At 37.7% G+C, this 12,626-nt stretch overlaps 1 protein-coding gene across 1 annotated transcript in view; it reads right to left on the bottom strand.

Moving 5' to 3' along the window:
* Nucleotides 1-245: 245 nt before the first annotated feature.
* UHRF2 (ubiquitin like with PHD and ring finger domains 2) overlaps nt 246-12,626 on the bottom strand; it is an 88,705-nt gene continuing 76,324 nt past the window's right edge. Inside the window, exons 9-16 of the mRNA XM_075278919.1 lie at nt 11,849-11,953; nt 11,651-11,757; nt 6,773-6,935; nt 6,481-6,618; nt 5,468-5,705; nt 3,243-3,406; nt 1,582-1,680; nt 246-1,353 (exon numbers count right to left, since the gene is read on the bottom strand). Of these exons, the coding sequence (XP_075135020.1) occupies nt 1,207-1,353; nt 1,582-1,680; nt 3,243-3,406; nt 5,468-5,705; nt 6,481-6,618; nt 6,773-6,935; nt 11,651-11,757; nt 11,849-11,953 (1,161 nt within the window). The 3' untranslated portion in view covers nt 246-1,206. The remainder of the gene's footprint in view (nt 1,354-1,581; nt 1,681-3,242; nt 3,407-5,467; nt 5,706-6,480; nt 6,619-6,772; nt 6,936-11,650; nt 11,758-11,848; nt 11,954-12,626) is intronic.

Genomic DNA, 12,626 nt, shown 5'->3' with positions numbered 1-12,626 from the left:
AAAGGGTGCTCAAGCTATAGTAATGCATAAATTGCCATATAAAGCTTATTTTTTTTCACATACACAAGTCACTTTGTTCTAGCAATTAGACGCAACTGATGTAACAAAAAACAAAATAAACTTTTTTTTTTTATATATATATATATATAAAATGGATCATCATTTAAAAAAAAATGAAAATACACAAAAATTGTAGAAGAGGCTACAGGCACACAGCACAGTCAGCCAAAAACATAAGCAACATATCTGAATCATAAAATATTTAATAAGGTATATTTTAGGGAATATACTGTGTATAAAATTTGAGATCACAATAGGAAGCTATTTCAGACCTTTTCCAAGCTATTACCATCACCCATTTGCAGATTGTATTACCACTGATACAAGGCTCTACTACAGCATACAGCTTGTAAACTAATACCAAAGTGACAATGTATAGAAAAGAAAAATCACCAAGCTAGGGTGACGCGATTATCTCTAGGAGCAATAAAAAAAACAAAAAAACAAAATAAAAAAAAAGGGTTAGAACACAGATCACGTTACACTAATGTAGCAACAATGCATATATATTGTTCTCATTAGTAATTAGTAGTCAAACTGCATAAGGCAAAAATTATGAAGCAGAAAGAAGCTCACGGTAATAAAGTACAAATAAGCAGCTCTGCAGAAGAGAGGGAAAAAATAGAAATTGGGAAGGAAAAAAAAAGTACAAAGTATTTGCTGCTGTTTAGTCTAATCTCTGTTTATAACTAAGTGCTGTCAGTGCTAACTGAGCCCTTCAGTCCTTAAAGGTGTCGACAAGCCTTTGCCCAGCAACGCACTGTGGACTCCCCTCGGCACCGAAGCTAAGACGACTAATGGACCAGGCACAACTTCCAGAGGCAGTGTGAGTTGCTGAACATCAAGGTAACCAATCACTTCATCTCTTTGTCTCCATGTTTTCGTCTCTGTCTTGAGGTAGTTAGATGAAAACAAGCAAGTATCAGGTGTAGTGGCAAGAATGCTGCAAAAACTTCTTTCAAATCAGTGGCCTTAGTGGGCAAACTACCTTGGATACTTAGACAGCCAAGAACTGAAGACATGGTGACATGGAGAAAGGTGGTGCTTGAAATCCATGGTGCCTGTTGGTCCACGTTCCTTTTCATGATTTTAGAAGAATGTCTATTTATAAAAAGTCAAAAAGAGATGCTCTGTGAGCATAACAAATCATCGACCTTTGCTGTAACCAGGAAAAAACTGGTCAAGCAGCATCTGCAGGGCCTTATTTGGAATCATATTGTAAGTCTTTCCAAGATCATAGCGGCATGCTGGACAAGTGTAGACCTCAGCCCGGAATGAACGTTGCAAGCAGCTCTAAAAATAAAAGAACACAAAAGTTATCCATTATTTATTGTGTAAACAGCAGAAAAGAAACACTTAAGAAAGGTTATTAAGCATCTCTGAAAGAAATAGGTTATTACATAAAAGTACATGTAAAAATTACGGAGTTTCTAATATCTACCTATTGATCACAAAGCTCTACTATCATTTTCTAGTTACACATACAGTATAAATATATATATATAAATATATATTGCTTACTTTGCACACATTGTGGAGGCATGCCGTTGTGACAGGTTGATACACCAACTCTTGACAGCAGACACACATAAATGTTTGTTCAACTTTTTTCAGAAATTTCTAGAAAACCAAACAATTTTATGTTTTTAACAAACTAATATAGCAAATAGCACAGCAAATTATTAAATTTTACATTATGAAATCCAAGTATTGCCTCTGAACATCATTGAACCAGCACAAACCTTTACAGAAAAAACATTTTCAAATGGCTGCTTTTAAAATGGGGACAACCACCAAAATACTCCAACTTATTGGGTTTAACCTATTCAAATCGCTATTGGCTGTACAAGGATTGCAACCATAATATGGACACTACAATGCGCATTTATTACACATATTGCTAAATATGATTTTTATTTTTTTCTGTGGAGTAATCCAATTTCTGTAGGCAAAGTGCTGTATGTTAGGGATTTGCTTTAATACGATATATCAAACAAACTGATTGCTGCTAGAAAACGGTCATCACAGAAAATAGCCTTAGGGCCCCTTGACAAGGCCCTGTTATTGAGAATGACTGTTCCTGGAAACACTGGAAACATAAAATCAGGGATCTGTCAGGATCAACTGTATAAGGAACATTTTAATTGCCTGTTTTATTAGATCTGCAAGGAAAAATAGCACAGCCAGGAAAAATAGTATTTGAGATAGGATGGTATAGGTAGGTATAAACCACCAACATAAGTCCAGTACTAGCGGCTTCGGGTAAATAGGCATTGTACAGAAGCAACCGAGAACTGTATACTTTGTGTCATGTGATGGACACACAGGTGCACAGCTCGTTACCAGGCAGATGTCTGATTACTGTGCTGTGATTATTTCCTTTGTGTGCAATGGAAAAACACAAAAAAACTAAGAAAAAAAGGCAAATTGGACATAATTTCACACAAAACTCCAAAAATGGCCCAGGCAAAATTGTTAGCACTAGAGATGAGCAGATAGTATTCGAAACTGCAGTTTCGAATACCTCGCTCCATAGGAATGAATGGGAGTGGCCGCGTGCCGGCTGGTGGACGATGCTTTACCCCTTGCAGTTTGATAGAATTTCGAATAGTATTCGCTCATCTCTAGTTAGCACCTTTTCAAAATTGTGGGGTAACAACTTTTTTCAAGCATGTGATGCTCGTTTAAACTCACCTATGGCAAGTAACAGGTGTGGGCAATATGAAAATCACACCTTTTTTACCAGTGGTGCCCCAAGTCTGAAAAGATATGGGAACACATACATAAAACAACCGTTTGCGGTTTATCTACTGAAAACAGGAAGAGAGAATGCAGCCAAAGGCCTTATTCACACAAATTTCTTGTATTGTGTCAGAGATTTGTGATACTATACCAAATGCTCTAATGCTTAATTAGTGAATTAAGTAATTAAGTCCTTGGAATGCCAATTCTTCTATTACAATACTCTTGTTACCTATTATATATTTTTAAGTAAATGTAAAAATGACTGCTCAGGGGTGATTCTTCAAAACTTACCTATAGTTTTCATGTAGTACCACAGTGCACTTGATGGAACCCATGACTATATTAGACATGATGGAATTCATCATATAAAAGCTGAACAAGGTCACAAGTTTAAAAGCCCAAATAGAGAAGTAAGGCTTTTTAGTTTTTGCACTTACTGGACCTTCCTTGATAGAGATAAGAACCTCATCCCAAAGCTTTTGGTTAGGAGTGTCCTCCTTAATGAGCAAATGCTGCTGTTCAGTGAGTTCAAATGCTTCACCTCGTTCTTCTTCATCTGAACGCTTACTCAATTTGGGTGGTATAACCTCTTCTACATCATCTGAAGAAAAATAATTAGGTCAGTAGAATATTGGGTACATTTTAGGCACTAATTAAATACTATAGATAACATTGAATGTATTTTATTTATTATAGCATTGTTCTCAAAAATACATTTTTCAATAAGCCTTTAGCTCTTTTCTCATTCTTCTAAAGGCTCAAACACTCAGGGAAATGTTATCAAATTCCACTTAAACAAGCTTTTATGGGGCAAGTAGGAAAAACTGCAACATACTGAGCTCTCCTTGATGACCGTGTCCTTGCCTGGCACGTACAGGACGTGAACACATGCAAGCTTCAAACATACTAAACAAATTTTTTTTTTTTTTTAAAAAAAGTAAAGACCTAGTGGAAAAAGGGCTTTAGCCTAAAATGAGTACAATGCAATACCAAAAAAAAAAAAAAAAAAAAAAAAAAAAGATTTTTTTTCTTCATTTTTTACCCTTTACTTTCCATAAACTTTTCTCTTTTCTACTGGCAAGCTTGTTTGTTATAGGCCAAATTGTATTTTTGATGGCACTTTATAAAGTTTTAGTTAATGTATTTAAACACAAATTTTATACCTGTTTTTCAGGTATAGTTTTTGCAGCATTCACTGTGAACTCAAATATTACATGTTAGTTATGGTCTGCAGTATAAAACAATTATGGAAACTTGTATAGTTTATATTATGCTTAGCACTTACAATAAAAAAAAACAAAAAACCTATGCCAACATACTTGGACACCCATAACTTTTTATACGTCTATCTACAGATTTGTGAAGGCGTGTGTTCTACATGACACAAGCTATAGTTGTTAGTAGTACTGTTTGGGGGAAACACAATGTTTTGATTATTTTTTTATTCCATTTAGTTGAGGGGTGGGGGGTGGGATGTTGAGGTGACAAAAAAGGCAGTTCATACATTGTGCTTTTTCTTGTTATGGTACTCACTATGTTGGATAAATAATGTTGTATTTTAAAAAAGTTCAGACATTTTTGGATGCAATTTTTCTTCTATGCAAAAAAGTTGCTTTTCAATTTTTTTTTATACTAAAACTATATTTAAACTTTTTTTTTTTTTAAACTCTTATTTTACTCTCCGTAGGGCACGTTAACATTAAATTCACTTGTGCAATACAATGCTTGCAGATTCCTTCTATTAAAGGGAGTCTGTCACCAGGGTGAAGCATATTAAATTGGCAACATAGTTAGATCCAAACTGTGCTTCAAACTGCTATGCCCCAAACTACTGTAATATGCCGGAGCAAATACAACACCACAGGGACAGGCGATTTCAGCATAGATCATTGTTACTCAGAAAAGGAAAAGGGGACAGAGGATGCAGTTTACAGCAACAGATCTGACCTCAGTGCACCAAACTGCTTATTTGCATGTTGTGAACTGAATGTGAGATGAATATCTTGGCAACAAATGCCCAAACTTTCATGGGGTAAAAGCAGCAGGCCCAAATAAGGGGGCGTTCACACTTGGGCCTGTTGTCCACCCTGTGTCACTCAGCTGGGCTTCCGTCCTCAGCCCTGAGAAAATGGGACGGAAGAAGACTACTTGGCAGTCAGTTTTAAAACCCATTCATTTGAATGGGTTCTAAAAGCAAACCGCCGGTGTCCGTCTGCAGCCTCTCTGCAGGGAAACCGTTTTGTTTTGTTTTTTTTTGGCTGGATACAAAGTCGGACATGCAGGACTTTGTGTACAGCCAAAAAAAAAATGGTTTTCCCGCGGAGAGGTCGCAGGCGGACACTGGCGGTTTGCTTTTAGAAGCCATTTAAATGAATGGATTTTAAAACTGACCGCCAAGTAGCAGTCCCCTGTCCAGTTTCTCGGGGCTGAGGACGGAAACCTGCGGAGTGACACAGGGCAGACACCAGGCGCAAGTGTGAAGCCCCCTAAGAAATACATAATTGTAAACTGTGCTGATAGCCCTACAAGGTACTGCGATTAGTTTATTTGCCAATTATGTGGTAACAGGCTCCGTTTAACGCCAGACGCAGTTTGTAACTTTGCAGTTTGTATACACATATATATATTAACATACAGTATACATACAAACACACAAATATACCATCATCAGTGGGTCTCTTCTGGTTTCCATTGCTTTGGGTGCTGCTGTGTCTGGAGCTGCTACGGGTAGAATGGCTGTGTTGCTCTGCATCTTCTTGCTTGTTCTGGTTCCCAGTGGCATTTCGAGGAGTCTGATTGCTTGGGCTAGCTGGACTACTTGGCTCGGATTTCACAGGCTGCTTCTTAACTTTATCCTTTTTCTCTTTGTTTGCCATAGCCTCCAAATAGCCTTCTGGGAACTGAATGCAATGCAAAACACTGAATAATAGATATTTACCAAATATATATATTGTAGGGAGAAAATGATAATCTCAGGCAGTTACCTACTGGAGTAACCCCAGCAGGTAACAGACCCTATTTATTTACCAATCACCACTCCTGCTCATGGCCACCTGCGCTTCCAGTCTTTTCAGACTCCAGAGTATAATGATCAGAGGCCCAGGGGAGGTGAGACAACATGAAAAAACAGTGTTACTTACCTCTCCTGCGCTTCAGCAGGCTTTGGGCATGTTTGGTGACGTCCCAGACATCACATGGGCCAGGCCTGCATCATTAGGAGTTGTGATGCAGGCCTGGCTCACATGACAACTGTACCAACATAGAAAAAGGCCGAAATCAGCGGGGAGTGCACTGGAGCCCAGGAGAGGTAAGTAACATTGTTTTTTATGTTTGTATCCTCCCCTGGATATCCAATCTTTTTGGACCGTAGAGTATAATAATTGTTCATGGGTGGTCCAAAATGGGGCATAATACTGTGTGCAGGGGCCACTACAAGACATAATACTGTGTGCAGGGGCCACTATGGGGCATAATAGTGTATGCAGGGGACCATTATGGGGTAGAATAGTGTATGCAGATGCCACTATGGTACATAATAGTGTGTGTAGTGGCTACTAGGGAGCATAATAGTGTGTGCAGGAATGCAGTTTGTGGGGAAAGGGGGAGTCCATATCAAATGTTCACCTTGGGGCCCAGCCATTCCTAGTTATGCCACTGATACATTGTATTTCTCACCTGCAAAGTTAGTCCAAGCTTCTTTGAACGTTCTATGCCCTCTGCTGTCCAAGGAGCTGGTTCAACATCATCCCTCCGTAAAAGATAGCGCCAAACCAGAAACCCACACTTGCCTATTTCAGGCCAGTATTTCACCACCTATTTAAGGAAAAAAAATATTCAACAGTATTCATTTTGTATGCTCTGTTTTCATTATTAATTAATAAAAAAAGTGAAAAAAAGGTTCTAGCAGCTTATATTATTTAAAAAAAAAAAAAAAAAAAAAAGCAGTTATTCCTCTAGGGTGGAAGACCTTGTAAATGCCATCATATCTGTTGCCATCTTCAGGTGCATATTTGCTGATCCTACGACCTTTTGAGCTTCGAACAACTCGGACAGGCTTTCCCGCTCTCCAGTTTTTAGACTCTGCTCCATCTTTATCATTTAGGCCTGCATCACAGTTTAGGGCCAAAGCCCTACAAGAATATACAAGATGAAAATACATGCATTATTATAAAATTCACTACATTATAAATTACTGAATGGAAACTTTTAATATAGTGACAAGTAACATGTAAATCAACTTTGAACTATAGAAAAATATGTTTTGTAATCTTTCAATATAATGTAACTATAGTTAAGGGTTTATGGATGCGATTTTTGAGTGTAACTATATTACATGTTCTGTGAACTAGATGGGTTATCACATCCCACGGACACAGTATATTTAAGTCAGAGAGGAATTTTTCCCTTAAGGTAAGGAAAATGGCCCTTTGTCTGGAGGGGCAATTTTTTGTCTTCCCTTAGAGTAACCCTGAAGTGAAATAGGCTGAACTTGATGGACTTGGTTTTTTTTTTCAATCTTACAGATTACAGTAGGTGACAATTGAAGTTATAGGTTTACATAAATCTTAGCTATACATATTCTTTAATATATCTTAATCCTAGTACACATTCAGTATGGGACCAGCTCCATATTAAGAGTAAGTTCACACGCTGGGATTTGTCCCGTAGAATCCACTGCAAAAATTCCACCTCCAATTTCATTTCCATGCAGGTACACAGTTCATTTTCTATTTGCGGAAAAAAAAATAAGCCATAGGAAACAGAAGTGTCCTGCCCTATTTTTGGAACTGCTTGATCTTTACACTGAAGATAGTTCTTAATGAGGTTGGCAGCATGTTTGGGATTGTTGTACTGCTTCAGAATAAATTTGGGCACCTCCATGATGGTATGTTATGATGGACAAGTATTTGCTCGCATTTCTCAGCATTGAGGACACTATTCATTTTGACTGTGGACGCAGTGGTCGGTCAAGAAAAGAATACAGTTTCCTACAATAATGAGTGCCTGGAGGAATCAATGTTGGAGGTTCTTTGAAGTCTGGGGCTGCATTTCAGTAAATACATTTGTACATTTGTATTTGATCAATCAGAATTAATAGTGTCCTCATTACTGAGATATAAAGGCAGATACTTATACATCATGAAATACCATCAGGAAAGCGTTTGCTTGGTTCTAAATTCTGTCCACTTTTACATAAGAACAAAGAGTCCTAGAAGCTTTTCAAAACTCATTCATTGTATTTATTTGACGATTTGAATGCATAGGGTATCTCTGAATCTGATACTTTCTTCCATTGCCAAGGAACCTTTTTAACACTGCATATGATAGGACCCCAAGATATCCCCCCTTTGGTCAAAGGAGGTGGCATTTCTCCTTCATCACTTTGAGTTTCCTTAATTCCTTGCCCCTCAAATGTCTCTTCGGTATTAATAACAATGTAGTGCAAGGGTATTATGATAAGTTATTTTTCCAATTTAACCATTTCTCTGCAAGGAAAATGATTATTATGACCTGGAAAGCAACTGAGAAACCCTCATTGGAACATTGGCTTCAACTTATCAATATGAATGTTCCTCTATCAGTTTTGGTTGATATTTGGATGTATGAGCTGGAAATCACAGACTGCACAGTAGGTCTATCCATTATTAAATGGTGGAGGGAGATCTGGGTGTTGAGCATGTGTGAATGGTTAGTGTGCATGTTGCATTGTCTGGGGTACAGGGAGTGCTGGTGGGTCATACCATATGCCTTATACATGGCTATGATTGATGCATCTGCACCACTGGTATGCTGCCCTATTTATAACATTTTGCTGTGATATTATTATTCACCACTACAACAAATGCTTGTTGCACTTCTTACGTTTGTTAAAATGCATAAATAAATAAAGCCTTTAAAATGAATGTCACTGAAAGCTTTCACTATATAATGCACTGTATACATTCACAAAACTGTTATAGAAATATAAATTAAGACACAATTGCTTTTTTTTTTTTTTTTTTTTTGGTCACATGACCTCCAAAAAGTAAAATCTAGTGCTCAAAAAGCTTCATATAACCCAAAAATTGTACAATTAGAAAAAGATTGTCTCTCTCAGAATGTTGGTAATTGTGCTAATGTGCAGAATAAAATTAACATGTTATATGATTCACAGCTCATAGTTTAGAATGAAAGAAAAATTTATAATTTTTTTTTCCCTTCAATTTTGCACAGAAATAGTTAATGGAATTTTGTCAGTAGACTGTGAGAGATTCAACAAACTGGGACGTTAGTTTTGCTGGAGTCTGTGTTGATATAATGTGCACCAAATTTATCAAATATTCCATGATTTTTGATAAATTTGGTGGGTTTATAAATCTAACACGTCTGTCCTTATATGTTGCTCCACTTTCTATGCCACCCACTCCCTAAAGGGAGGTTGGAACAATTTTGCACTTTTAAACACCAGAATTCTGGAGTGCACGGTTTCCTATAATGCGACAGAAAAATCAAAATTGTCATGAAAAAAGTGACCCATAAGGCTATGTCAGCAAAGACTACCTCTTGAAGTTCATCAAGAGAATGCTAAGAGTGTGCAAAGCAGTAATCAAAGCAAAAGGTGGCTACTTTGAAGAACCTAGAATACAAAACATTTTCAGTTGTGTCACACTTTTTTGTTAAGTATATAATTCCACATGTGGTAATTCATAGTTTTGATGCCTTCAGTATGAGTCTACAATTTTCCTAGTCATGAAAATACAGAAAACTCTTTGAATGAGAAGGTGTGTCCAAACTTTTGGTCTGTACTGTACATTTATACATAAAGGATACTAATATTTTGCACCCCATATTACAAGTCACTAGATTGTACTCAATTTAGACATTACTGGAGTGACACCATTTCAAAGGCAGCTAAATAATAGGTCAGTCGAACTTGTACATTATGTCTAAAGTTATGGTTTTTAGATATCGGCACTTTAAATCATGACTTGAAAGTTTTGCAGATATTGATTGTTCAGGCTAGTAGGTATGGTACAAGGCTGTTATGTTAGATTTTTAAGATTTGTGGGTTCAATTTTAAGGTGTTGATAAGATGTTAAATTGTTATGTGTACGTTCCACATTTGTTCACCCCATCCCTCCCTCCTACTACTTCCTTGACACAGATTTAATATTTTCATAGCACTTTTTATGGCATGAAACTAAAGAGACAGTAGACAATGCAGTGCCAGGGACAGGCAAGTCAATTAAAAAAAAATAAAAATTTACACCTCCCCATGGCACCCCACGGTTTTCTCCATTTCCTGGAAAACCCCTTTAATGACTTATTTTTTAGCCACCTGCACCCATTCTTTAAGAGGCAAGTCTCATATCTCTGGGGAGAAACTATAACAATGGACAGAGACATAACACAAAAAGTATATAGTAAAGTGCTACAGTGATAATTCTGCACTACGCAGTCCTATGTCGGGAGTGAGAGGTCTGCTTGTGGTTTACTCTTGTCCCACCTAAAAGACTGTGAAGTTGTAAAGCAGAGATTTAGGGTACATTACAGCTCACTTATTTGAATTCAAATGTGTTGCAATGCTCAAACGATTTTCTATACAAGTTTAATATATATGTCCAGTAAGACTGTAACATACGCGGATTTAAAAAAAAAAAAAAAAAAAAAAAAAAGTCAATAATTTTGCTCTTTAACCAAAAAGGTGGTGGACCCGTGCCACAAACTCCCAGTGCGAACATCCACTGTGAACTTACCTCATTTTTCCAATTGTAATTCCCCTCTGAAATGTGTAAATTTAAACCATTGCACAGCAAACAAAAAATACACAAAGATAAAACGAGCACCCCTGATTGTAATATAAAAGGAAATGGACAAAAAACAAACAAAAACAAAACCCCAAACTACTGTGATATAACAAAGGAAAACAGATCAAGCCAGGTGAACAATGGTTAATAAATAACAAACCATTATAATCTTTGTCAAGGCTCCACGATTACAGGCTTTAAACAATCTAGCAATGTTATAGAAGAAGGATGATCAGTATTATATTGTAAGTGGTCACTCTTGTTCTCCTACAAATTAATAAAGCTTTACACATAAGCACAGTCCTATAGTTTTTGTTATCCCAATCATTTCAAGGGAGACTGTCACCAAAATTCAGCATATCAACCCAGCTGCAAAGATTGATTCAGGATACCCTAACCTATCTTAACTGTTGTGAAAATTGGGGGTAGTTTAGCATCAAAAGTAGCAATTTCCGGGACTTAACAGAGGTATTTGTGCGCTGGGTGCCAAATAAACAGCATAGCAGGTAACAGCAATATGAAAGAAATGGCTTTATTCATCTTGTAAATGGCAGTGGGAACAAAAATAACAAAACAGCCTAGTCCACACACAGGGCAATACCTCACTTCTTGAACCCTAACTAACTTTTAGCAGTCTGGCTCACACTGAGCTTAACCAAGTCCCTTTTGGAATCCAGTCGTCTTGGGACAGACCACTTGTCTGTCTCCAACTGGTCCATAGTCTACCTGCAGGTCACGACCAGCACTCTCCTGCTGTGTGCGCTCAAAGAGGAAATCGGCAATGCCCTCACTGCTGCAAAAAGCTAATTTGCATATTGACAAACCGCAATATCTAGGCACTGGAGGCATCGATAAACAAGGAGGAAACAGTTTGATTCAGTTGGTCATAACCTATGTGTGGGGCTGATTTGAAATGCTGGGTTAGCTGTAAAGAAGACTGTGTAAAATTAGAAATAGGAATAGAACTGGAACAAAAGCTTACTAAAGTTTATTACATATAATGACTAGAACAGTACTGAGGCAATGAATTGATATGTAAGCTTAGAAATATTGCTGACCTGTTCATATGAGTCAATGTTTGATCAAACGAGTGCTCTCCAATTCTTTTGTTGCCAGAAAGATCTCGACCACCACTTCCTGTATAAGTGAACTCATCCCCTCGGTCCTAATAAAAACAATAAAAATATGAATCTATTCATTATTGTACACTTCAGAGCGTGGAAACTAAGGCTTATCTTGAAATGTATAACACATACCACTTCATCTTCAAATCCACCAGCTAACACCAGAGAATATGCACCATCATTGCTGCGCCCATGAATTCCACCAACATGAGGACGATGAACTCCTGCTTCACTGACCTGTGAACACAAACAAAACACTTCAAGGGTAAATGCTTTTTACAAACCACTACTTTAGAAACAAATACTGCAGTTTTAATTTTTTAAACAATATATTATTATGGTTTTAATGAACAATATTCATATTTCTGCATTTAGTCTACAAAAGAGGTTGGTGATTATGACCTAAATCAAAATTGCAATTAATAAGGCATTTTATCTTGTTGACAATTAATGGAGACTATTTAGGTCACATCACCTTTACAGTTATTCAGCATGCCAGAACAGGCCCAAACAGGACACGCCAGAGCCCTGGGGAGGTGAGTGACGCAATGTGTAATTTCTAGAGATGAGCGAACAGTGTTCTATCGAACTCATGTTCGATCGGATATTAGGCTGTTCGGCATGTTCGAATCGAATCGAACACCGCGTGGTAAAGTGCGCCATTACTCGATTCCCCTCCCACCTTCCCTGGCGCCTTTTTTGCTCCAATAACAGCGCAGGGTAGGTGGGACAGGAACTACGACACCGGTGACGTTGAAAAAAGGCAAAACCCATTGGCTGCCGAAAACATGTGACCTCTAATTTAAAAGAACAGCGACACCCAGCTTCGCGTCATTCTGAGCTTGCAATTCACCGGGGACGGAGGTTTCCGTCCAGTTAGCTAGGGGTTAGATTCTGGGTAGGCAGGGAC

The sequence above is a fragment of the Leptodactylus fuscus genome, chromosome 1, assembly GCF_031893055.1.
Source record: "Leptodactylus fuscus isolate aLepFus1 chromosome 1, aLepFus1.hap2, whole genome shotgun sequence".
NCBI classification, from domain to species: Eukaryota; Metazoa; Chordata; class Amphibia; order Anura; family Leptodactylidae; genus Leptodactylus; species Leptodactylus fuscus.
The sequence above is the reverse complement of the archived record's forward strand: the minus strand, read 5'-3'. Positions and strand labels throughout refer to the sequence as shown.